The sequence below is a fragment of the Phoenix dactylifera genome, chromosome 7 (assembly GCF_009389715.1).
Source record: "Phoenix dactylifera cultivar Barhee BC4 chromosome 7, palm_55x_up_171113_PBpolish2nd_filt_p, whole genome shotgun sequence".
Taxonomy (NCBI): Eukaryota; Viridiplantae; Streptophyta; class Magnoliopsida; order Arecales; family Arecaceae; genus Phoenix; species Phoenix dactylifera.
In genome coordinates this window covers 4795070-4821936 of record NC_052398.1, presented here as the reverse complement: position 1 = coordinate 4821936, position 26867 = coordinate 4795070, and the positions used below count along the sequence as shown (strand labels likewise).

The 26867-nt window shown below is 38.2% G+C and overlaps 2 protein-coding genes and 1 non-coding gene across 9 annotated transcripts; 1 reads left to right on the top strand and 2 right to left on the bottom strand.

Annotated features, from left to right (window-relative positions):
* Nucleotides 1-991: 991 nt before the first annotated feature.
* On the bottom strand, nt 992-9823 carry LOC103702252 (transcription termination factor MTERF2, chloroplastic). 6 transcript variants are annotated; one of them, XR_003384702.2, is made up of 8 exons: nt 9150-9823; nt 7081-7218; nt 6689-6934; nt 5548-5661; nt 4776-4958; nt 3330-3547; nt 1615-1745; nt 992-1529 (listed from the first exon to the last, which is right to left on the bottom strand). XR_003384702.2 is itself a non-coding variant. In XM_008784584.4 (7 exons), the coding sequence occupies exons 1-7, from the start codon at nt 9735-9737 to the stop codon at nt 2426-2428; spliced, it is 1839 nt and encodes a 612-aa protein (XP_008782806.2). In that variant the 5' UTR covers nt 9738-9820; the 3' UTR covers nt 1801-2425. The 6 variants fall into 6 exon arrangements, 3 of the variants coding, with proteins under 3 accessions (XP_008782806.2, XP_038983935.1, XP_038983936.1); XR_003384701.2 differs by lacking the exon at nt 992-1529 and adding an exon at nt 2176-2777 and having other exon boundaries at nt 1619-1745; nt 9150-9820; XR_603278.4 differs by lacking the exons at nt 992-1529; nt 1615-1745 and adding exons at nt 1801-2056; nt 2176-2777 and having other exon boundaries at nt 9150-9820.
* A 2480-nt stretch (nt 9824-12303) lies between these two features.
* Nucleotides 12304-12376, top strand: TRNAE-CUC. Its single transcript has one exon. It is a non-coding gene; the product is annotated as a tRNA-Glu (tRNA).
* A 2625-nt stretch (nt 12377-15001) lies between these two features.
* On the bottom strand, nt 15002-25000 carry LOC103702253 (26S proteasome non-ATPase regulatory subunit 1 homolog A-like). Of its 2 annotated transcripts, none has more exons than XM_008784586.4 (14): nt 24691-25000; nt 24194-24257; nt 23961-24066; nt 23758-23869; nt 23510-23678; nt 20165-20302; nt 19729-20087; nt 19485-19626; nt 19115-19363; nt 18787-19007; nt 18202-18460; nt 16982-17214; nt 16376-16892; nt 15002-15691 (listed from the first exon to the last, which is right to left on the bottom strand). In XM_008784586.4, the coding sequence occupies exons 1-14, from the start codon at nt 24828-24830 to the stop codon at nt 15368-15370; spliced, it is 3033 nt and encodes a 1010-aa protein (XP_008782808.2). In that variant the 5' UTR covers nt 24831-25000; the 3' UTR covers nt 15002-15367. The 2 variants fall into 2 exon arrangements, with proteins under 2 accessions (XP_008782808.2, XP_008782809.2); XM_008784587.4 differs by having other exon boundaries at nt 19491-19626.
* Between the last annotated feature and the right edge of the window lie 1867 nt (nt 25001-26867).

Below are 26867 nucleotides of genomic sequence, written 5' to 3'. Positions count from 1 at the left end.
TTTCGTCATTTCCAGTCTTTTAGTTTTCGTCTTGAAAATTCCCATGCTCCTGGGTGTGGCATATGGGTCAACCTCACCCAGTCACAAGCAAGATCCTTAGCATTAATTCCCAATTGCAGGAACATGAAAACAAAACTACCTTTTAAAAGAACAAGCTACGCAAGTTCAGGAACTTACATTACAACTGCCCTCAGCTACTGTCCCATGCACAAGCAAAGATATATTGAAGGTAGTGATCTGCTCATGTCAGCAATAAAAGAACAGCAGGATTGGAATATAATAATTTTAGTATAAATCTTCTAGCATGAAAGTATCTATTGCTTTAGTGAATGATAAAACATAAAGACCAAGCACAACCAGAGTGATCAGTTTTGTTTTGCGCCTTATATGGAACGTCTACATTTTACTGTTTCTTTTGGGTCTTTCTCCAGCAAGGAAGTATGACTCCAAGACTGTGCATGGTCAATATTGACCATGAAACTTGTCTAAAAGAATAAAGCGAAACATTATGGTACGTACATGGACAGATTAGTACCACCGTAATTAGTTACAAGGAAGTCCAACGCCTAAACTTCAAGCAGGCAACTACCGGAAAAATTGGAGAGAGAGAGAGAGTTGCCCGGTGCGCTTTGAAATTGATTGATTTTTTTTTTTTTGCCGGATTATGATACATCAAGAGCGCAGTTTTCCCCTACCGAGATTATTGCAGTTCATGGATTTGATCCGTAATTGCCGACGCCTGGGTTACAAGTTTAGGCTTTGTAGCATAAATGTATAGGAATTCAGAAAAGAAGTACCATTGGTGACGTACCTTGCATGTAACTTTTTCAACGCCTGACCTACACAGGTGTAGACAAAGAAGCAACTGCAGGCACCAAAGAACACCATGATACCCGTAGGGACCATTCACTTGCACATAGGGTACCAGTAGTGTAATTAAACATCAACAATCTAAAAATTTTGTATACTAATAGATGTGTCATCGCCAGGGTTTAAATCAGAAATCTCCTTAAAGAGAAGCTCTCGGGAGAATGCAGACAAGCTAAGCTAATTCCTCAACCAACATCATTTTATGTACACATTAGCCTACAATTGGCACCCACAATGGGATCAACCCAATAGCACGCTCCATTGTCCCCGCTCGTGCTAATGCATGAGCATGCACCTATCCAACTTCAAGTAAAACTTTGTGGCCTCCAACCGTCCAGGGGAGGGATGATCATCCCCACCAAAATAATGCCTTCTAGCCGAGTGCATTTTAGAAAAGTACAGTAGTTACTTCTTGCATTTGGTTTGCAATAAAAAAAGGGATGCCGACGAAGTGCATTAATAAGCCAATTCATTCCCGAAATTACCAGAGTGAAAAAACAACAAAAACACCGAACTGGGACTGAAGAAGAGGGTTCTGGAACGGAAGAGACTTCGATGAAGATTTTGGGTAACCAAACAGACACAAGTGGACCAAACTCTGCTTCAGCAAAGTGGCTTCCATCCACAAGAAATGGAATATCGCAGTTCCATCCGTTGATCTAATAGGAAGATTAAAGATAAAAGCATACGGTAAGGCTTCCGTAGAAACATCTGACGAGAAGATGGAAGGCAGTGGCTGATTACCATGGGAGGTTGCGGGGTGGCCGTGGGTGGCTGAGGTGGGAACCACCGATGTTGATCAAATCCACACCTGACATGCAGGCTTCCAGTTTGCAGGTCCTTTAAAATTGACCCAGCTTTGCCTGATAAGAAATCTAGAAACAGGGAGAATGCCCGACAGCAGTGATTAGATGCTTCCACACGAAATAGTAAACGGAAAAAAAATTTATACATATATTCAGAGTTGTTTTATATGCAACATCTAAAATTTGGAACATGAGAAGAATTGTAATACATGCAGTAAAACTTTCTGATGATCCATTAGGAGGATGATTACTGGGACCAGCATTTTCTTATTAACACCTAATTGATTAAGCTATTCCACAATTAGCTTCATCTTCTGAATTGAACATCCTAACAAATGGGGCCAACTTTTGATGGCAAGATCCACACTAGACTTTGGAACCTGAGATAAGAAAACCTTTTGATAAAATTCTCCTCTTTTGGGCTAAGCAGTACAAGCACAAGTGACATACCACCGCACCTCTTCAAGGAAAGAGTAAAATTGATAAAATTGTATTGTACCTATGATAAAATTGTCTTTGTCGTCCAGCATCATCTGCAGGTGTCCCACCTCAATTAGCCACAATGATGGATTCAGCGAAGATCAATGCCTGATGGTAATTTAGTATCATTTGGTATCTTATCGCACCACCACTGCCAGCTTCGCGGTCATTTCATATTGGTATTGCTGTGCGTCGATCATAGAATACCTGGTACGACATGAGACCAGCCCTGTCAATTTCAGCTGGGTAAATGAATATGTGCTGCCAAACTAGTTTTCCCCTCCTTTTGGAACAGGAGAAGGCACCACAAGCAGTCTCCCGATACCCATGTACTCTGCCGCAAAGTCTTCATCATTCTTTGCTAACATATCTTTCAAACTGCACTCAACATTTCTGGTCTTGAGTATCCAGAATCTGGGCTTTATTTTCTTGTCCAGAGAATAACTGAAATACCTTGGATATTCCACAAGTTCCTTCAGGGGCTTCTTCATGGTGCTCAAGAAGAATTCGAGCTTTGGATTCAAAACAATCTCGATGCTGTAGCCCAAAAGAGGAGAAAATTTACAGATCATGGAGCAAACCTCCCTCTTAGACAGCCCAATTCCCATCAAATACCTCATTCTGCAAATCACAGGCGCCAACATTAACAAAATGGCCATATATACTTACAAGCAATCATGTTGTTGCAATTATTATCTCGCATAATTAAACCGGCATGGAAGATATTTGCAAAATCCTGGAATCCGTTGGGGTGCTGGAAGTGCAGGAAATGGAAAATGTGAAAATGGGCAATAGGCATCCCCAGATTTACAGGTAATTATGTCTAACATGCCTGGATAAAACCTCCATCTTCTCACTTATCAAGAAATCAGACTTTTAAGGATATCAGCATGTGAAATATTAGCCCTAGGACATTTTAAAAAGCGAGGATCAGAGGCATTTCATGACCTCATACTATGACAGTCAAAATAACACAACACTATTATGAGATATATTTAAAGAGAAAGAAAACAAATTTGCTCATGGACCCTCCCACGAAGCCAGCAGCATAGAAATACAGGGAAATTTCTACACAGAAACACCAGTCATCAAAAGACCCCATAAAACTTTGTTATATAAGAACAATGAAACATATAATAAACTCCATACTCACAAGACTATTTGATGATTTACCTTGGCATTAATGTGTTATTGATGTCTAACAGAAGCAGCTCTGGATATTTTCTAATAACCCGAGGAAGACAGCCCTTCGAGATGCCAAAATCAGTGAGGAATTTGACTTTCTTCCTGAGGGTGTTGTCGACACTAGCGGCAAATATTTCTGGGCAGCGACATAAGATCCTCCCTATGGTTTTTCCATCAAAACCAACTTCCTCCATATAAGAAACCACCTATCAGGACAAAATAACTTTCAGAAGATATCAAGAAGAACTTATCAGCATACATGAAAGCATCAAAAAAAGTCAATACTGTAGCCAACACTTTTGAAGTTTAAATGCCACTTCTCAGCCTTAATACAGTTAAATAGTTGATCAAATAAGGAACAGGCCAAAACTAACAAAGGCTCGCTACTAGAACTTCATTTGTTCAAGGTGAATAACATGAAATACTTGTAGCATTTCAAATATTCATCAGACTTAGCCATTTTCATGTAAGTTGCAAAAGTCAAGGAAGTATTGAATTAAATATTTGATGGTACAAGATAATAGAGCACTTGACAAAATCCCCTAACAAATGTTAGTAGATAACTGCATATACTTTAATCCACAATGTTGAGCATTTAAAAAATCAACCAGATAGTTTTAATTTAAAGGATGCGAAACTAACAATTCTCAGATGGGCAATGTATTGAAATTGACAACAGGTGGACCAATGATACGAGATAGTGTCCAAAAGCCAAGCAACTAACTCTAGCCAAAATTGTCTCCATAAAAAGATGTTGTAAATTCAGCTAAACACATTCTCAAATGTCAAAAACAGCTGCTGAACCGTATCCATATAGTTGGTGTTGGTCTATGGACTATGATCCATCAAGGTTTAAGATCATTTCACTGCTCGCTCTAAATTAAAGTCAACCTCCTACCAGTCTGCGCAGCATTCTTAGGCAACTCAATTTTACATGAGAGGAACCTACACAAGACACAGAAAGATCAACTGGTAGGCAGCAAAATCTACCTTATTGGTCACACAGTTCGAGCTAATGTGACTGCATAGCATCCTGCTAGAGTTCCTCTAGCTTGAAAAGAGTGTGAGATGGAATAACACAAGGTCTAACATAGCAAAGCAAGCCTAGATACTAAAAACTAACTTCACAAAATTCTAATTTATGAGTCCCACGAGTCTACTGTTAATATTTTGTGACATTATCTGATATGCCTGTAGAAGAAATCAAGTCCTATCAAATAGAACGAATGGACAATATGCTGGTCTTTTATTGAATCAATTATAAAAATTGGCATGAACTTTAAGCTTTATATTCTAGGTTCATCTCTTTATGCCACATAATGCAATAAGTTTCTCACGTGTATAAAGCACAAACAAATAATTATATAAGAATGAATAGCATGTAAAAAAGAGACTAGCAGGGAAAGCCCATAACATAAGATATCAAATACACACCTCCAGAAACTCATTTGGTTTTTTCAGTAGCAGCTGTGGACTTGAAGTGATTACTGGGACCAGCATTTTCTTATTAACACCTAATTGATTAAGTTGCTCCACAATTAGCTTCAACTTCTGAATTGAACATCCTAACAAATGGGGCCAACTTTTGATGGCAAGATCCACACTAGACTTTGGAACCTGAGATAAGAAAACCTTTTGCTAAAGTTTACTGTGATGATTACAAGAAATAAAAGTTAACATTGCATCCATATATGGAAGAGAAGCATATAAAGACTATAGAAGTCTCCAATGTCAATCTAAAATCCATCAAACAAGTTTACAAAAAATACAGTCAAGAGCATGAGATGCTGCTACATGTCTAGGTAACTAATTTTTTAAAAAATATTTTCTCCCAAAAAACCCAAAATCATCTCCTTGCCAAACGCCATGAAAAACTAATACCTAGCTTTTTAGCAGGAAAAGAAATTTTTGCAAATCAACATTAAAATTTGGCACCTACTCTCGCAAAAAATTATTAGTTACTATAATTTGGCAATTATTCTCACACCAGATTTGGCATGGTGAGACATGATCCACAATAAAAATGGAGATATGTCTAAAGAATGACGTAACTGGTATGTATTACCTATGTGAATTGAACTGTTTGTGCCCTTTTTAATAATCATGAGAATAATATAATTAAACTAGTCCCATCCAAAAACAATCGGTTTTGAATATCTATATATCCCAATGATACAATGCTGCAGCTTGAATTGATTGATGCTACCTTTCTTTCATTGAAGAATGCAAGTATATTTGCATAATTCCTTTGAATGCTTGATGAAAGAATCCATGGATATTTTAATAGCATCCTACCAATATCCTTGTCTCTGACACCTGCCTAGAACAATGACAAGAAAATGCATTTAATAGAATTTGTGATGGAAATATAAGTTCTACTGAATGGAATTTTGGGGGACTTACCATAACCAGTTAATTTCAACAGATAATAATTCTACAAACGGTAAAGGATCAACAAAGGAAAAGGAAATTATTATTAATACTGACATAAATTATGTGCCTGTACAAGCATTTCTACAAGTAGGGCACAACTCTTGGAGAAAGGAACAATTATCAGCTGCTTGTATTTTCCCTCAGTATTTAATCTTGGCAATGCCCTAGCTACCATAAACAATCACCTCATGACTAACTAGGCTATGCAATATGGCTTCAAGGAAAAACTGCCTCCATATGCCATACCAGAATACTTTTCCATAATCAGCTAATCATTCCATTCTTTATGTTCGAAGGCAGTCAGGATCTTTCACAGTAATATTCAAGAAAAAAGTAACACTTTACAACTTTGCAGTTCTCCACTGTAAACTTTCTAATATAAGTTTTAAACAGCTACATTTTGGTTGTCAAGAATGTTTTATGAAGCATGCCTTTAATCTGAGGTGTCAGATTAAAGCTATTTTGCAGTCCCTTATCAAATAATGAATGACTCTAACATAACTTCTATTCCAGAGAATGAGTACATAAAGAAGTGCATGAAGCCATGAACTCTGAAAAATTGTATTTCAGTTAGAAGAGCATCAGTTTGAGGAATAAATTTCATATATGGATCTAACCACTAGCTCAGGCTCATCACAATCACAAGAAGCTAGATAGCTGAAGTCGTAATAGAAGCAAGGTGATTAAAGAAGTTAGAATATTACTTATTACCATATATATTATGCATTTAAAATCACATCGATACTAGAATTCTGCAGGGAAACTCAAAAACAAATGACTCAACTCTTAGAGGAAATTGTTTTAATGGTAACAAAAAATTTTTATGCTCTTAATGGAAGAAATCATATATGCAAATAATGCATGAAATCCACACAAGGCATCTCTAAATTTTTTTAGGTTGGATACTTGGATACCTTCTCCAGGGCACGAATTCTTGGCTTCATTTCTTTCTCAATATCGTAGAAAATGATGGGAGGAAATGATAAAAGTATAGCAGAAATCCTTGCTTTAGACACTCCAACTAGTTCAAGAAAACCAACCAATGGTTTCAAATGGTTTTCTGTTGAGCACAAAAGAAGCCTTGGAAATGATTCAATCATGTATGGAAATGAGGCATCTTCATATGCTATCATGTTCAAAACACCATGTCTTGCCTCCATCTGCAATATCAATATAAATTTTAGGAAAGGATGGTATATTCTGAAGGTTCAACAAAGATATGTAAATAGTATATATAAAAATGTCGATAACTGAAAAAAAAGATTAGGAAAGATTTTCCAGAACAATAAAATAAAATGTAACTCACTTTTTCGAAAAATGATAAAGTACTCTGAATATCCTCATCTATAAAAATTGATAGGTGCATCATCATGCGTTTTGCATTTCTTCCTACGACAACCTCATAACCACTGTTTGAAAATAGCATTTCCTTCACAAATTTTACCTGTGAACAATGCACAAATGATCAAACAATGTAGATTCCAACCAGCCGATGAAAGACCAAACTAATGACTCCAACTTTAGTAACTCAGAAAACTACATTAGAAATATTTATTTCCTACACCAAATTTGAGGATATCAAGATAATTTGACAGCTATGATAAGTGTAGATATGATTAAAAAGACTGAAGAAAGTAAAGTACCTCCATTGGTAACAAAAAGTTTTATCACAAAATAATTGAGGAAACAGTTCTTTCTTATACAGTAATATGAAGCTCGCATATAGGTGACTTAGGTGATTACTGACTGACCACCAGCCCATTCCCTCCCCAGCAGGACCACTTGTGCATGATGAGCAAAGTAAGTGTACCCATATGTGTTACACAATTACCAACCTGCCCACCAACCCATTTCCTCCCCCAGCAGACCCACTTGCGTAGGCTGAACAAAGTAAGCATACCATTATGCATGAATACCTTAACCACAACCATCAAGTTTTGTCTCAAGTATTCAGGGTCAGCACCTTCATGCACTGATAAGAAGCCACAAAAATACAATGAAAAAGAGACCACTAACATGAAATTCACTTCCATGACCCTTATCAGAAAGTCAATAATGGTCTGCAATCACAATTTTTAGTATCACATCTCCATTGTCAACACCCATTTTGTCCCCTTTTTTTGAGGGAAAAGATGAAAAGTAACGCAATCATCATCATCTCTTACAACTCCTCAACCGTCTCATGCAACAAATTATCCATCAAAATCGTACATCTATTTCCGAAGATTCCTTTATAAAATTGCAGTAAGTGAAAAACAATGTTTTTGTTATTCTAAGTTACAAGCCATTATGATTAAACCAAAGGACAAAAATGTGTAGCTCCCAACATATATTACAATTCTTTACTTTTAAGAAGCGATATAGATGCCAAATAAAGGTAGATACTCCATTCACAAACTTGCCATACTAAACACTCCTTATTCTCTCCTCTCTTGAGTATGCCTTGAATCATGGAAAGATGTTAAAAACCAAGCCAAAAGTATTATGACTATAGAATTCTGAAATCATAAGTGGCATGACTTATAGATGGGTTTACCATCAACTTTAGTGAACATTACACTTGGGATGTGCTTGTTTTGAACACATGAAGAAAAGTAATAAAAGAATGAAGCACGAGGAGAGAACCCTAAAATTCTTCAAGTTTTTGGTCGTTAAGAAGGAAAAGGAAAAGTTTCTTTTTCATGAAAAGTAGAGTAAATAAAATAACAAGGGCATGTAAACTTAATTTGTTCTATACAGTTGCATGGAAGTTGCACTGGTGCTGGTGATTGTTTTTGCTGAAAGTGCAACCCGGGAAGAATGGGAGCAGGAGAGAAGTGTGGGGTTGTTAATATGAAGGCCTACCATAAACAATGGCAAGTTTAGACGAGTAGTGTAAAAAAAAGAAATCAATTCAATAGACACTGCTACTAAGTTGCCTGGATCAAGAAAGAATGGAACGGGGAAGACGAGTTGGGGGTAGTTCAGAGAAGCATCACCATGAAAGAACATCAAATGCGAACAAGTTGTAGTTATTTTCATAAAAAAAGATTAGTCATAAAGAACATTGAGAGCCCGTAATCAGAAGCAGTGGTACATGCACGCTCAAAAACATCAAGACAGGAGTGAGACTCCTTAGCAGGCAACACACCCCTCCTTTCTTCTTCTTCTTTTCTTTTTGTTAGGGTGGGGGACGAAGAAGGCTATTAAACTCAAGAACTCAAAAGATGTAGGGCTAGACTAATTCTAGTTTTCTTTTGCATGTAATTTCAGTATTGGAGAACTGATGATGGAATCAAATGGGACACAGAAAAAAAAATCTAAAATCCTGGTGCCTTTGCATCTTATCTCATACAAATTAAAATTGAATGTGAACATGAGAATTGAATTACTCACCTTTTCGATTAGCTCGGGAAGCCGTTCCGAAGACAGATACCTGGCAATAAGCATGGCAGAGGAGAGCTTGAGACCAATGCTTTCCAAAAGGGGTAGTATCCCGCCATCTCCTTTACTCTTCGCCATGCGGTACACATTCTTCTTAAAACTAAGACTAATAAAGTCCACCCTTTCTTCTTCCATCTCGGCATTCCATGAACTCCATAGACCGTGCTCATCCAATTCTCGAACGTTACCCACGAGCATCTCTATATACTTGGGAGAATTCGAAGCGATAACCGTCGAGTCCCCTTCCGAAGCTCCGAATTCTTGCAGCATCTCCATGACGGCCTCCCGTGCTTCGTCCACGGCTGGCCCTTCCACGAAGGCTGGCGGATTCGGGCCATTGGAGGCGGCGGAAAACCATATACGCAACTTCCGGAACCGCCTCGGATTCAAAGAGAAACCGGACCTCCAGGAAATCCGCGGAAGAGAAGAACTTACGGGGGAAGGAATGAAGAATGCAAGACTTGCAGATGGAAGGCGATCGATCGAAGGGGGAATTCTTAACCTTGATGCAATCGGAGATGGATGAGCCCACGCACACATGGTTTCTCGATCATTTCCCTAAGGGTTTCGCCAAAACCCTAACCCTGACCCCAAAACCCTTCACGCGTTATCCGACAGGATATGGAGAGAGGAACGATACGCGCATACGGTGATGCACTTTTTTGGCATCGTAGACGTGAGGTTGGGGTACGGAGTACTTCGTATGTAACCGTATGTTTTATTGGACAGCATGTGGCACGTGGAACACGCGTGCCGGCGTTTGGAAGCTTGTTGTCTGAATGACTTAGATCTTAATGGTGTTACAATATTAACAATTTTGGACTTTATTTCAAGGGTAGCCCTAACTGAATAATGAACTTTATAGAAGTTATAGAACTAATGGATTTTGTTTTTTTATATTAGCTTGAATTATCCATGGGTTATATTGTTCCGATGGAATGTTATAAAAAGGAATTCAATTCAATTTAAATGTTTTGAGTAGTCCAAGAACTTATTTCTTATTGTAAGGTACTAAGAAAGAGAGCTTGTTAGAAAATAGATAGATGCTTTTCTGGATATAACTTAATTCGTGTCATAAAGCACATGCTTCATTTTTAAGAGATGTTTGCATTCTAGCTTTCATGTCAATAAGATCATGTACTTCATTGTGTGTTGATGATATGCAATGTCCAAACATAGAGTTTGAGTCTTAAGATCATACAAATTGCATGATATTAGACATCATGGATCTTTTTTCTTCAAAAAATATTGAAAAAATTACGAGGTTACTCCAATGTTTCTCATAGGTCATAACACTTGTCGGCATAATTTGTTTTATTATGATCTTTATTGGCATAGTATTTATTATCATGATCAAAGAAATTGAAACATAATTGGATTTAGAAGTAACCATGAGTTTCGTTTGCTTGATGCAAGATGGATATTGTTCTCTCCAATGGCATGATTTTTTGTATTACTAATTACTTGCATGTCTCCACCGACAAAGCCTTTCAAAGATAATGTAGAGATTTTCTTTTGCGAGTTTGGGTTCCTTGAAAATGTGGGTGATCTAAACCCATTCTAATATGTAAATTGGATGATATTTTTCTAACTTGTATCTAATCTAACCCATGTAGACTTACCCAACTTAAATAATGTCCCTTTACCCATTTTCACTCATGACAACCTTGTGCCATATCAAGATAACATAAAAATATGGCGATTAGGGCTGGAAATGGGCCGGGCTAGGCCAGCCCAACCTCTACCCATGCCAAACTCAATTTTTTTTCAGATTTCTGGCCAGACTTGGGCTCGAAAAATTTTAAAAAAACCTAGGCCCAAGCCTAAGCTTAGGGCCGATTTGAATTTGTAGAGTTGAGTACGATTCATTGAACTGCAAACGACTTTCTTATTGACGATTCAGAACTCTAACCATTTTAACATCTTTTGAATCACATCCAACTATTATGCTTTAAAAAGATTCTAGCGGTAGTTGTGAGCTCAAAGATTTAAGAAAAGATGATAAAGGATTTGAGACTTGTTTGGACCTAAATTCAGGCTCCGTTCCGGGGGCTCAGGCTGGGACAATGGTATGTCCGAGCCTAGTCCAAAAAATAGATGGACTCCTTATTTAAACCTAATCCTAGCCCATAGCCCAATCTGAAGTCGACCTGGCTCGATGGGCCTCGGGCTAGCCCGAGCCCATTTCTGGCTCTAACGACAACACTTCACGAACCAAACTCTAGCTTGAGGTGGCTCATCATATTAGCTAATATATATCTAATCAAACAAAACACATCTTAGGTAAGCTAGATATCATATGGATAGCCAATCAACTGATAATTTTTGCGACTCATACTGCGAAAAACCTTGCTTTTGGATGCACGTTGCTGCTATTATTGTTTGCACCTCTATGACATCTCTTTGTATTCTTGGTTGCTGCGTTCATAGATTCTTTTATGAACTTTCATCCCCAATGTTAAAATCTCCATGGCAGCTCTTTGTATTCTTGGTCGTCAGAATCTGTTCAGTGATGTGTCATTAGGCAGCAATCATGCAGTAGCTGCACTTGCTTCCTCTATAAAAAACCTGACACATATCCTGAGGTATCGCACCAAAGCCGTTCATTATCATTCTGTTGTTAATTAAGAAACACACATTAAAGAAAAAAAAAAGAGAGAAAAGTCTTTGGTATGCGAGAGATCTGATGTATGCTAGTTTGTACTGTGAAGGCCATCTGAAACCCCCATTTTCTTTTCATGAATACCTTTTCATCTTTCTATTCAAATCAATATTCAATCATCAGTCTTGATTCCTTTTTCTAACAATATATATGCTTGTTCAGCAATTCTTCCTACCTATACTGCTGATTTAGCCATTTTTTAGAATTGCTAATTGCACTTTCTTCTTTCCCCCTCTTTGTTAAACAATTCTTTCTATTTTAGAGAAATTGTAATATATATTGATCTACAATTTGCTCACAAATTCTGACATTTTCGCACCTTTTTTTTTTTTGGGGGGGGATTAACTGTGCGCAATTTGCCTCAAATACATACATGCAAGCTTAAGATTATGTTCATGGTGAGTTGCATGCTTCTTAGTTAGCATAATAAAGAACCTTCCATCATCCGTTGTAGTCTAGTTGGTTAGTTTACTCGGCTCTCACCCGAGAGACCCGGGTTCGAGTCCCGGCAACGGAATGACGGATAAATTTTTTTTCACCAATTTTTCTGGTGAGGTTCCGTATAAAGACATCAGTTCAGCGAAAAGGACCTGAAAATCTTGGGTCTTAATAAGACTTCTCCACCCCTTCCAACCTTTTTCACTTCTTTTGGGGTGTCTTTTACACCTTCACACTCATGTGGGAGATATTAACTTTTGTTAAGTTGGTCAGCCATCCAAACACGTCATTAAGATCTAAATATCTGTGGCAGCAGCATGATGATTGGTAAAAAGGTGAAAAGCATGCTTGGAAACAGCATGGCTGAATAAGTATGTATAGCCACTAGGGCATTGAACTTCCCTCGACACAAAAAAACTCTGCATCTCCACATCCCTTTTAGCTAACCATAGCATCGCCACTGCATAAAAGATTAAGAATAAGGAGTTGCTACCTCTCCAACAATGCAAAGAAACAGGGAGGACGCTTGTCATTGACTTGATATAGCAATTTTTTTATCGGCAGGCCGGTAAAGAAGTAGAACGCTTGCCTCAGCTTCAGTAGAAGTAGCCACTTGCAAGAACCAATGCAAGCATGTATTTAGTCTTATATCGGTTATGTACTGGATAGATCTTAGGTACTTATATAGGGCTAAGGAACTTAAATAATATATTCTGATTAATCTTTTTGGGTGAGGCCAGAAGGGATTTTTGTACAAATTATGGACTCAGGTAACTGGCTACTTAAGCTTGAATTCACTCTTTCAGGGTGCAATTTGCCGCTAAATTGCAACTTTAAATACTTTTCTTTTTTTTAATGAAATACATAGGCAGGGTCTTCCCAAGAGAAAGGCACCATAAAACTTTCATATATCCATGGCTTTGTAACAAACTATGCTTTTGGTAGTGTTGGTGGGGCAGATTATGATCTGTTATGGGTACTTTTATGGGATGCAAGACGATTAAATCTGCAGCAACTGCCTCCTAGTTCCATTCACTGGATAATGGGACTGAGCTTGAAAATGTGGATGAAACAAATTCTGATGAATATGAAGAGGAGAACATTGAGTTGCTTATAACCAAAGCTTCTCTTGATTTTTTTTTGCGGACACGCAGGCAATTTCGTTATCTGATTTCTAAGATCTGAGCTTTTCTTGTGCAGAGCATGAAAATTTTAATTTTAGTTAATGAGACCTCTATGTTTGCATCTAATGTTGATTTACCCTTCTATTCATGAAAAAAGTAACCAAACTATTTTGCTTCTAGAGCATGGCTAACTTTAGAGTGCATGGCTGGGATCTCATTTACTCTTTAAACGTCACCCTTTTCATCTTTTACTTCAGATACGAAGCTGTATATGCTAAAAACCTTCCAGAGAGCATGCTTGGCAAGACATTCTTGGAGAGCTACGCTAGTTATGATGACACAGTAACCATAATTGATCCTGAGCGTAATTATGGAGTTAGAGCGCCTACTAGACATCCGATCTATGAAAATTTCTGCATCGAGGTTTGTCCTTAACCAAGGTGTTCCTTGGTTTCCGTAGGATGACAACGAAGTTTTAATCTTTTGTTAAACAAAGGTCTGTTTATACAGTAGGCGATTCTCACTTCTAACTGGAAGTGAGAATTACCATGTAATTGTAAAACTAAATTTTGTACACAGTTTTTATAAAAAATCTAGAAATTCCTCACTATTACTGATTTTTAAAAAAGAAATAAAACTAAGATTTTAACCCTGTAAAACTTGCCGATGCTCGGACTCGCTCAGTCGAACTTCTGCTAGATGACCTTAATAACCAAATCAAGCAGATCCTGTTAATGTGTTTTCTATAAGATTGCACAAACTTAGTTCATGTATTTTGAGTGTCTATAGAAGGAACTTAAATGTGTATTTTAAGATTATGTTATTAGTTTTATATTCTATGCGGTATTTTAATTTGCAGAGTTCGGATTGTTCATGCAGGTGCTTTAACCATGACAATGATGGTCCAATAGGTTGCAGTATATCTAACATGAGGACCCTAAAATTCACAGACGTATAGGAGGTGAAGCTCCCACAGATTTTAACCATCAATGCATCTGAATCACAGGGCTTGTTGAACCATCCTCATTTTGTCTTGCTCTAGGTCTTGGTGAATTTTCGCGCTCATGCTAATTGACATCTGTATCTTGTTCAACGAATTTGAGCAGGCGAACAATTCATCTGCCAAATTCCTGTCATCTGTTTCCCTTCCAATATGCTAAAATGTTTATATATATAAATAAGAAAAGGACAACAACCCATCAACAACCGGGTTCCACAATTGGCCCAAGCATATTTGGATCATAAGTCCGTTATATTAAGATTTGAAACGGAGAATTTTAGGAGAACATATAAAACAAAAAAATTTAAATGGGAGCAAGATTTCATCTCTGACGGAAAATAGACTAGGAACTTAGCTCTGCGTACATGAAATCCAAACATTCAAAGATATATTTGTTATGCGGACGTAATTGGCACAAGACGAAAGCCACATGCAGTTGCGGACAGAAAGGTTATCCTGCGTAACGATCAGTTGAACAGATGATGCATGCTTGCAAGCACTAAAACTACCTGCTTAGCTACTAATGGTTCAGACATTATATTCCCAGTACATGTGAAACTTCAATACAAAATCCTAACATGAATATCAATTCACCACCTGGAAAAAGATTAACGATTGCTAACACTAGAAAGGATCAAACTTAACTTTATCATGTTTGTCAGTCTGAAGCGGAGTTCAGATAAAGAGTTGGGTAGGGAATCTGTTTGTAGTACATCCTTCTGCCAAAGCCCCAACGCTTTTAATGTCAGAGACCCAGCTATTTTGCAATTGACGTGTACATTCTTCCCTTCCCAACAAATTTAACAGTAAACTATTCAAAATGAAGAGTAAAAAAAATTATGGAGTAACACAAAAACCAATAGTAAAAAGAAAAAACAGATTCATATCCCCACACAGACATGAACCACCAACCATCATTCATAGTTATGGGCTAGGCCATAAAACTTCATGCAGTATATTCAAAAGGTTGTGGGGGCTGAGGATCCTCATCTACAACCATTGATGAAGAACCTGATCCCTGATGAGGAGCGGTGGTGGTTCCAGCACCAGAGGTGTTTGACGGTGCATCAGTAAGAGCAATAACCTCAGCTTCAGTTGGCTGAAGATCCCTCAAGAGAACAAAACCAGAGGGTGCCAGCTTCACAGGCACATATCGGCTACCATCCAAAAATCTTATGTACTTCTCTTGAGCAGGTACAACCCTCGCTGGATTTGTCAAAATCTCAAAAGATGGCTCGGGCTCCACCTTCTTCTCAGAAGAGCTGTCCACCTGAGTGTTGGGTGATATTTGTTAACTGGCATATTTCATCAGCTTTCAAAACATAAATAAAACAACGAGGTTTTCCGAAGCCAGAATGAAAGAACCTCGAAGAAGCTTGTAATTATCATAAAATGACCCATCATCGAGATTACAAACTAATAAGCTGAACTTATGACAAAGGATAGAAAAAAAATAATTGAGATGTATCCACATTTCAAGTGAAGAAGGCATGCCACAAGAAGAACTGGCTTGCGGAAAAGCATGGATATATCAATGACCGCATACTCATATCCTTATACATGCATGTAATAAATCTGCAACAATGCTATATATGTCAAAGCAAGTAAACAAGCAGACGCAAGCTGTTTACTAATACAGCCCTAAGACTCAATCCAGCTTCAACTTGGCACAGTCCCTTTTTAATATTCATATGAAACATAAATCAGTATAATTTCACACAATATATCATATTCCCTAGCTAGATAGAAGATTACCAACAAATTCAAGGTTTGCTTGCAAAATATCATTAGGCGGTCAATTAGATCAAAAGGTTGCTTCAAAAAGGGGTTTCCCACCAAGACATGCAAAAACTGCAATTATGTTAAATTATCATTACAAATAAAATTAGGCATCCATTGTTATGAGCAGAATTATGGCATGATTGCTGCAGCAGCAATTAAAATTGCAAATTACCTGTATCCCATCAGCATCCTTCTCTGAAGATTTAGGACCCTTTCCAGAACTTGAATCCATTGAAGCATCTTCACCAGATGACTTCTCAGAACTAGCTTTACGTTCTGCATCCTTCTTTGCTTTTGATTTTGCTTTTGCAGTTGTTGATAAAATAGCAGTGGGTAACTTGACAGCTGAAGTTGATGTCGGAGGTGTGGTTGGGTGTTGATACTCAAACAGGGAAGGCTTGACGTTTGATAAGAACTCAAATCTAGGAACTTTCAGATCATAATTGAGTCCAATGAAGGCAGTGGGAGAGAACGACAGGCTTATGAAATAGAGAAGGGGATACCAATACCAGAACTGGCTGAAAACTGCAAGCCCAACAACTGCTGTGATTTTATCATGCTTAGTTTTGGATAGCAGCTTAATCGTAACATTCCTTCCACCAGCATCAAGAATTCCAGAAGCCAATATGGCACCCATCTTGCTCATTGTATCTTCATGCTTATCAAGAATTATTTTCTCCAGTTGTCGCCTAGACATGTTGACAACAAAGGTGCACAAGTCAAACCAATTATCAAAGATGTGTATAACATGACCTGAACGCAGCAAAAAGAAATATACCTGAATGTCCCTACACGAGAGTCACAGGATTCATTAATCTGGATCATAACCATAGCCATCGCTATAAGGGCCCCCTGGCGAACAAAGTCCACAACATCTGATGTAAGAGGCTCCAGCAAAGAAATGGCTTCACCCAGCCCTGTACCTGCACAGGAAATGCCTACTGCTAGAGCCGCACCATACCGCACATGTGGATTGTAAGATTCAGAGAGCAGGGAAACAATTCTTGGGGTCTGCAAGGCCATAAGAAATCAAGAACAATAATTACGGCACAGGACTTCTACATAACTTCCTACAATTGTCATTTTTCTTAATTATTTAAAAAGGGCACTTAATGGATTACAAAGTTGCCACTACCACAAAATAAGCAAACAAAGTAACAAAATAAAAAAGAATGAAAAATCCAACTGCTTATCCCTAATGTATAGAGCAATTTAGTTCGGAACTTTGAACTCGACGATGGATATTTATTAACCAAGTAAATAAAGGTACAGAAAACAAACAATGTGCAGCCTAAATTATTTGTCTTCGCATATCAGCACTCTACTCCTGCTAACAGATTTTCAAATGTCTACACAGACTAGGAGCAGCAATTTCTACGCTAGACATGCCAACCTGATTTTAAATGGGCTGGGTATAAGGTTCAGCCCTACCGACCTGGTGGGGCACCATGGGTTGAACAAACTTCTAAATCCATCCTTAAACTCCTAAAATAGTGTTTGTTGTACAGTGGGCCATGGCTTCGCCAAGGTTGGTTGTGATGACCAGTAAGGCTACAAAACTGAAGAGTCAGACAATGGATAAAATACACAGAAGAGAAAAATGGAGGGTGCAGCACATTTAGGATTCATCACACCTCCTTCACTTTATTTCTGCAATCTTTGATCCTCTATTTTTGGCTTCATTTTGTTTTCGTTTACTAAAGTATATAACTGACAAATGAACTGTCAATCAGGTATGCAGATCAAGTACAAGGCCTGTGGACATATGCCGATATAAAATAAATGTGTCGGATATGGATTTATTCTTTTTAAACTGATATAAATGGTTGGGTATGGGTTGAGAGATTCTTGATCCGACTCAACCCAATTCATTGCCACCCTAACATTGACTAATTGTGGTGCTTCTGCTACTTTTGCAAAGTGGAGGTCCAACATAAAATCTCACACACATCAACATAAATGCAACTCAACTACAAAATTCAGCGTTAGCAAACTGACCTGCTCGGGTTCAGAATATAAGACAAATCCAAGGGCTAGAACAGCTGTTCTCCGTACATCATCACTGACATCTGATACAGCAAAATGCAGCAACTGGTGGATGGCCTTGTTGTTTGACGTCCCCCTATAGGCCAAAGCCAAAGCATACATACCACCATAACGAAGTATAGGATCTTGATCTCTAGTCATTTGTTCAATCAAAGTATCAGCTTCTTCTTCCCTTCCATAGACTGTCAATGCAATTCCGAGCGACAAACCCCTGGACCAAATAACACAAACATGAGAACTGAACTTAAGCAGCTTCAAAACAATTCTCGTACTCTGCATCATAGACTCATTATGACAAATGATGTGTCTCAGCTTCATAAGAATGTAAATCTTCATAAGATGTAAATCTTGAGGACTTGTGCAAGAAGAACAATGAGAATTCTTTTTGTCTATCAAGAAATCTTGACAACAATATCCTGTAGCATCAAAATATTATGGGATGACATGAAGTCTATTGTTCCATTCCAACAAACATCAGTTAGTTCAATGCGACATAGATGGTAGGCTTTACGCCCAATATTTTAAGACCATGCTTACCTAATGATCTTCTCATGTTGTGTATCATGTGCGTAAGCAAGCATCTCACTTGCTTTCTCACTTGCAGTCCCAACCATAAGTAATCCCATGCTGATACCAGCAGCTTCACCAGCCACTGCACTGTCTGTGTAAAGGACATTTTTCACATCCTCAAATATCTCCTCATCTGCCGTTCCTAGAGCTGCCAATCCCAGACCCAAGCATGCACCATGCTGGATAACCTGTTAAATACAAATCAGTTTGCAGAGTCATGAAGGTTCAGAAATTTGAAGGTCTAAACTTCAAAAAATCATAAGCATGCATTGTATCTGCAAAGGGCAAGGAGCACCTCAGCACTAGTATTACGGAGGCTTTCACGAAGGAATTGTTTGATGCCTTCGCCATGATTGGCATGAATCAAGCCTAGAGCATAAAGGGCACCACCTTCTGAGTATGGACTACCGCCACCCACAGCACCACTCTGAGGTAGGTATGGTGCCATCAGAGACCTGCCTTGCTGAAGGTGACCCTTGTGGATAACCCCTAATCCCGCAGTAGCACTAAATTTAGCCCAGTTTGTTGCTCTACTTAACCATTCCTGGCAAATGATGACATGAAACAGTTGATGTTAAAGTCAGATGCCAACAGTGACTATTAGAAGAACCAAGACAGCAAGAACGAAAATAGGCACTATGTAACTACAGATTAATATACTTAACGAATACCAGGTTTTCTCTAAGAAATGTGTCCACAGTTGTTCCTGCATGCATTATTGCATTAGCACATATAGTTGCACTATGGCATACACTGTTCCTCATTTCCACAGACTGTTTTATTGTCTTCAGAATCAAAAGATCCGACCTATAAACAAAAAAATATTGCATTTATTTTCACTAGTTCACTAAATTAAGCCTCTGAAAGGAAGGGTAGATATCAAGACTATGGACAAATCTTTTGCCTCACCTGTTGTGGCTGTATAATAATTGTAATGTCAGCTGTATTGACATCTCCCCAGACAAAATTCGTTTTATTTTCGCAAGGTTCTCAGCATATGCAACTTCAACTGAATCCACACTATGTACGCTACCATTAGGAGCATGAGAACCTTCTGCCATGTGAACATCCTCTGTTGCAGCCATTGAATTGTCTATGCTTGCACTTTCATTTTGGGAACTTGGTAGAGTAGACCCATGGTCAGGGTTTGCACGATTTAAAGCTTCAGACGTCAAGTCTGCAAGACGATTTCTCACATTTAGCAGGAAGGCTTGATGTTCATTTTCCACCAGATCGAAGGCAATCTGAAATGCCAGGAGAGCATCATCCTGAAATTTATATATGACAACACTCCGTTAGTTTTCGTAATCAAGCATGCAAAACACTTGGAAAATAGAGCAAGTACCTTGCTGCCAGATAGCAGAAGTTTTTCCAGAATGCTTGCAACAGCTTCATGTTCATTTAGAAACATGAGACATTGGCAGATGCTTAAGTAATCAGGAGACGGCAATCTTTGATATATTTTAACTAGAAGATGGAGAACCTGCAATCATAACAAAGAGAAGAATGAGGATTTATTATTTCCATTGCTGCAAAACTAGAAGGACCCCTAAGCTATGTTGGTTGAAGCTTGGTACTCTGGGAACTGACCACTGCGAATGTCAATGAATTGAAAGTTTCCAGAAAATAGTAACTATTAAAAGATAAATATGTCTGAATTTATAGGCTCTATGACCGATTATGTGGCAATATAGATGACTCATAAAAGAAACATGCTTTATAGGCCCTAATTACCCAACAAATCTTAATCTATATGAGCCTAACTCAGCCATATATGTCTCACAACTATTTTCCTGATGTTCCATAAATGTATTTTGTAAATTATGTTTCTCATGTACTGTTTAGAGACATGATAGGTTAGAACTATGAAAATAAAACATAGGGCACCTCTGGTGTTCTATATGTAGGATTCAAGATTTCTTTGAAAAAAAAATCAAAATTCTTTGCTCAGTATATAATATATATGATCCTTGTGAGATAATTGTCCCCTGAAAAGTGTCCTGCAAGAATATGTTCAGCAATTCAATAACCATAAGTAACATAGCTCTCTTATGGTTTTCCCCTCTCAAACACTCCATCATAGACATGCAAGTTGCATGTAAAACAGGTATCAGAACACATTAATCAAACAACTGGGCATATGAATCAATTCAGTCGGTGGATTTTTAAGAGCAAGTAGCCCCAATTGATATATTGCCAAAGTTTTCAATTTCACTTACATACAACGAAAAACAACCAAGCCAAACACACTGGACCTTGCAAAGTCTATTAATACTAACAAGAGGCTCAGAACCCAGTCAATGTCCCACCACCCTTGGAGCATGCAAGAATGTTATGTCAGCAGCATCTATTAAAATGTGGAGAACAAAAACCAGAAAACAAAATCAGAATATGAATAACAGAAAGAGAACTATGTTACAAACTTTCATAGGCTGCTCTGCCAGCTGCCTATATGCTGCATCATTCAATCTCACATGTAAAATGTGCCGTATGATAAATCCACCTTTTGATACTCAATGAAGAGTTTTCTTTAATACCTGCCCATTTCATTTATTCTCACTAGTGCTGGACACGTGTGCTGCATGTAACCCAGCCAATGCAGGGGAAATGCAGCCTGCTCCTAGAGAAGGCACGCCCAAGCATAGCAATTATGTATAGAGAGAAGGGATGCATGGGTAATCACACTTATTAATGTGTTTCGTCCTACCTATTTTCAGATCAGAAGTAGTCTTTGCACCCCAGTAAATTGAAAATAAGCATGCTTGTAGTGAAACAGTTAAGACAGTATCACAGATGACATCACTTGTGTTACATGCACAGACAATGAGGCAGATCAGATGTCCATCAAATTAAGCAAGTTCAAGGATAGTGGAAATTCACAAGGACAATCACTTTGCTCCCACAAAACAAGGACTTCACCGCAATTAATGCACATCAAAAAAGCTTTAGTTAACATCAGGCATTGGAGACACCATAAAACAAAACCAAGAATTCATTAAAAGGATCACAAACAAGTGATCAAAGAAGAAAAGCAAGTGCATAAATTATCTCAGATTCTTTTTATGAGATTTCCAAATCCATTCGCCTTTGTCAATAGCAAAACCATTTTCTCCTTGTTATGAGATCTCCAAGTTACTTCATCATCTACTGAAAGTACATCTTTTAACTAGCAACATTTGCAAGAGCAAGGTTATCCTATTGAGTGTAACAGAAATATTGCTCATAAGTCATAACAGCTTGAATTTGCGATAACCTAGAAAACGGGTCCCAAGTTGCAAAAGTAACAAATCCACTCTATTTAACCCATTGAAAATATTTTTATAATTATAAAGGAAGAAAGTACATAGAAACAAACCTATATGTACATACATACATAGCCCACTAAACATTTATTTGAAAGAGTACTCGTTCTAACATAAATCGCCAAGCAAAGACCACTAGCATTTTTTAGAGCATTTTCAATGTGTTTCCAGCTCAAACAATTTACTGTCTTAAGAAACTTAGCAAATATTCACCCCCACAATTTTGAAAGTCAGGAACAAGCTAATCTTGAGTTGATCATCAAGAAATTTTTTTAATTAAAAATTTATATCATTTTCAACATCTTCTATGAAGATTCTATACAGTGGTGGCACCCTTCTTTTAAGAATAATCCATATCTCTTAAATGCAAATCCTACATGCATATTCCCAAATCATGTTCCAGCAAAATTCTTATGGATTGCGTATATTCATTTCATTCAATGATGATGCCTTCCTTAAATATTCTCTAGCTCCTATTAAACATCTACATAGCACATTTTCAAAAGTATATAAAATAAAGAAATAAGTGATTGTACTTGAATGCACATAATCGGTCTATGAAAAAAAACCATCAAGACAAAAATACTAATCCTACCATATCTTTTAATGGCGAACATTGCTATCTATAAAAGTTCAATAAATCCTTGTATCCTATATCAAGTCTCACAACTTATATACATTAGATATTTGAATTTTCATTGAACTTATGATGATGTTAGTTTCAAAATTTAACTCAATAAATAGATTCCTTTCAGATGTTATTGAGTAGATACCCATCAGAATTAAAAAAAAAAAGCAAGCTCTTGCAAGTTATATTTATATGTCATATTTAAGCATATCTCACTGTCTATATAATGCACATTGGTTTCTATCATTTTTCTTTTTCTTTTTTTTTGAGACCATGGTGGTTATTTGCCACCACTCAGGTTTGAACCTTGGACCTCTCACTTTGAGAGGAGGGTGCCAACCAGGGATTTGTCATTTTCATATTCTAGAAAACAAGCCTGTTAAAACAACTAAGCCATTTCGGAAGCAAATGGTAGCATAGTAGTTGTTCATTCAGTGAGATTACCGCCATTTTCATAAAGGAGTAAATGTAGGTACATTGTTATCGAATAAACCATCTGTTAAAAACAATACCTCCATATAGTGATTGCACTCATCATGTTCATATATACCAACTGTTTGATATTTTGCTTAGGATGCAAAGCCTTTTCAACTCTCAAGACAATGTAGTAAGAGAATGAAAAGTGCATAAAGTATAACAAACATGGTTAGGTATGAAACTGACAACAAAAACTCTTCTTTCCTTCTGATTCTTTCTTGTACGAAACCTTAATCTCATTATTAAATCAAATGAGGAACTTCTATCGCAAAGATGTCCTTACCTCACAGCGGTATTCTCTATGGCTTACAAAAGAATGGGAAAGATTGATGCAGTATGAAAGCGCCCCTTGCACATTATCACTGCGACTAATTGCTTCCTCCAGCTTGTCCAGCCTTCTACATTCAACAGCCATTCCCATGGCTTGTTGATATTTTCCATCCAAAATACACCTAAATTAAAAAAAATAAGAATATTTGCCATGATATAAGAGTTAAAGTGGTCCTAGAAAGGATTAATTCACTGACATACTTGTCCAACATTCTTTCCACTATAGCCTCCAGTCGTGGATCCACCTTTTCTTCCTCTTCACTTGGCTTTGTAGCCTTGGACCTAAGACTAGCATATTCATCTAGTGCCTTAGCTGAACCAAGAAGGAAGAAAAATGGATCAGAACCACAGCCACTCAGAAGAGAGACCAAATAATTATCAAGAAAATGAAAAGAAATTCATACCGAGAAGAGTATGAGCATAATCAGAATCCTCAGAGACATCAAACAATGGTCCAGCACCGAGGGCATATGATAATGAGTCATTGAGCTCTCCAAGGTAGTAAAAGACCTGTGCAAGAGCAACAATTACATCCCATGTCAGGAATGACAGCTCACAGTTGTGATCTAAATATTACATATTATGAACTCAACATAGAGAGGTAGCCAAAGGAAATACACACACACACACACACAACCTTAGAAACGACCAATGCAGCAAGTTGCCTCTGATCAAACTCCTCGTCTTCATATAAACTTTCACTACAGAGCACAGGAAAAAAATCAGTGAATTCTATTTATACTTCGCCAAGAAGCTGGGAAATTTAATTTCTTGACAGAAGATGTCAATAGGTTGATTGATGAAACTTTGAATTTCTTCCAACGAGACCAACAAAATCAAAAACCGATCTACAATAAAAAGGATCAAGTCTTGCGATAGGTGGCGAGATTATATGCGCCCCCCAACCCAAGCCCCCAATTCACAGACCTCTGCAGAGTTTCACACCAATATTCTTAATTGAGCATACAAATCACCCGACCACAAAGAAACCGTAGCGATGCAACCCGAGCAACCAATCAAGAAACCCTAACTATTAGAATAAAAAGAGGAAAAAACATGGCAAGGAGCCAGAAAGCGGGAGGAAAGAGAGGGAAAGGGCCAGGATTTAGGGTTTAGGTTACGGGTGGCGCTCACATGGTGGGTACGCTGGTGGAGATCTCGGGCCAGAATAGGGGAACGAGGGAGTTGAGCTTGTCGAGGGCGTGGAGCTTTAGCGCTGGGTGCGGCTCGTGAAGCATCGCCAGGAGGCCGCTCGCGGAGCTCACCACCGCCATCTCCTCCTTCTCAAGTCGTCCCCGGCCGCCAGCCGCGCCGCCCCTCTCTTCTCTTCTTCTTGGATCGCGCCGAAAGACGGAAGGAAGTGAGAGAGAAAGAGACGGACGATACCAGACGGAGAAGTTAAACCTTACTTGGGGACGCAGCAAGCCAGCAACTTTTGCAAGAGGGGTGCAGGCGGTGATCTTAACGCTGATGGGGCGCTTCCTCGCGTCTTGCATACGGGCCGGACCGGTCAATGAACCGGGCAGGGTTGGGTCTGCTTTTCTTTAACAGGTCCAGATGCCGGGTTTTTTTTAAAAAAAAATGGCCGGCCACGCCACGATGGTTCCCTGACAAAATCAGAAAATCTCTTCTAAATATTGGATAGCAAAGGAGGCATACAGCTTATAAGCCTCTAGTTGGGTTTAAATGTTGTTTCACCCTACTAAACTTATTATACCTATATGATTCAAACAAGAATTTATATCAAATCATTCTGGCTGTAGGTATATTGGCGAAGTCATCGTATTGTGACATCATTTTAAATCCTACCTACGAAAGAGGGGGTAGATGAAGATAACCCACTTTTAGAAACATCGTATTTTCATGAAATTTAGGATATAATTATAAATAAGACCTGGCTTGAAAAAAAATCAGATGATAAAAACCATAGGATAAATCTTTCTTATAATCGAGGTGGTACCATGGAGTTAAACCATTTATTTGAGTCCAAACAGTCCGACTTTATGCATCTATCTCAGCTTTTTTTTTTTTTTAAGGCATTTTAGGCTACATGATGAAGGCAAACCTTCCTCGGTATCCATCAAACCTCTAAACACTATAAAGCATTATAAAGGCTAGTAGATGAGCCCCACATGTAATTTTAGGCTGCATAGCAAGCCACGGAGATATAGCTCTCTCCCAAGGGAAGCCAAACCCCGCAATGAAGGTGGAATTGGCTTCATACTTGGAGAGCAATCACTAGAGTCTTTGTTAATAAGCCCTAGTAGTGCCTTCAATTTGATAGCCTTAGCCAAAAACTGTCAGGTAAGCCTCCATGAATATACTCTCTTCTTTGGCAAAAACTATATTTGGTTGCACTTTAATCCAAAATTTAAACGAGATATATCTATGGGGGATCTTTAGCCCAATTCAGGTGCAGCAAAAAATGAGCCTGATGATGATGTGGCACAATCGAAGTCGTCCATATCACAACCGACATAGCAACTCGGATATATTGTGCAACCGCTCATGTCATCGAGCCAAGTCAACTCCAACCAATTTGAGAGCTAGATTGAGCGGGGGTCAGAAGCGACCAATCTTTGAGGTCATACATTGCCCGATATGCCAAATGAAGTCTTGCTTGGCCAAACAGCAAGTCTACTTGGCAAACATCCCGAGCAGACCTGGGTCCTTTTATCTCAGTTGGTGACTTCAACGCTCCCATTACGCTGAAAGTTTAAAATTATAATAATGAATTTGGAAGGTGAAAACACGTGCTAAGCGGTACAATAAGATTCTAAGTAGTTACAACATATAAGATCATTATAACACGATCTTAGATGGTTACATCACGTCCCCCGACAATTATTGTATGACTTTAGTGTTAGAATAATTTCAAAATATGGGCTTACACTGATTGCGTATTTTTGTTTTATAAAACGGGTTAGACGTATGGCTCGGAATGGTACTATGGTTAAGCCCAATATGATGTGTGATCATTTTGTTTTATGGGCTTTGGTGCAAATTGGATGTATAGGATTGAGTCCTATTTAATGTGGTAATTTTGGTATGTAGGCCAGGCAACCCAATTAAGGTTTTGGAGCCTTTAATGGGAAGGCTCTTTTATATTTCCTATATAAAGGCTAGATCCCCCTCTCCTCTCCATATGGTTAATAGCTTGCCCCATTAACGGCTATCTTTTGTGAGGAGCAAGAAAAGGAAGATCCAGCCGCTATTATTCCAGGTGATTGAAGATCGTATTCAATATGTCTTTCGCAGGTATATCTCTCAAGCTTGAATACGGTATTATTGTGATTCTAAATCTTAGCATG

What these genes read in the sequence shown, in the direction of transcription:
- LOC103702253 (XM_008784586.4), bottom strand. Translation starts at nt 24,830, where the DNA reads ATGGCGGTGGTGAGCTCCGCGAGCGGCCTCCTGGCGATGCTTCACGAG. An exon ending in TTCTGCTATCTGGCAGCAAG is followed by an intron (nt 20,088 to 20,164) that starts GTACTTGCTCTA and finishes TATAAATTTCAG; the next exon opens with GATGATGCTCTCCTGGCATT. An exon ending in TCCGTAATACTAGTGCTGAG is followed by an intron (nt 19,008 to 19,114) that starts GTGCTCCTTGCC and finishes TGTATTTAACAG; the next exon opens with GTTATCCAGCATGGTGCATG.
- LOC103702252 (XM_008784584.4), bottom strand. Translation starts at nt 9,737, where the DNA reads ATGTGTGCGTGGGCTCATCCATCTCCGATTGCATCAAGGTTAAGAATT. An exon ending in TTCCCGAGCTAATCGAAAAG is followed by an intron (nt 7,219 to 9,149) that starts GTGAGTAATTCA and finishes CATTGTTCACAG; the next exon opens with GTAAAATTTGTGAAGGAAAT. An exon ending in AACCAAATGAGTTTCTGGAG is followed by an intron (nt 3,548 to 4,775) that starts GTGTGTATTTGA and finishes TTGTCCTGATAG; the next exon opens with GTGGTTTCTTATATGGAGGA.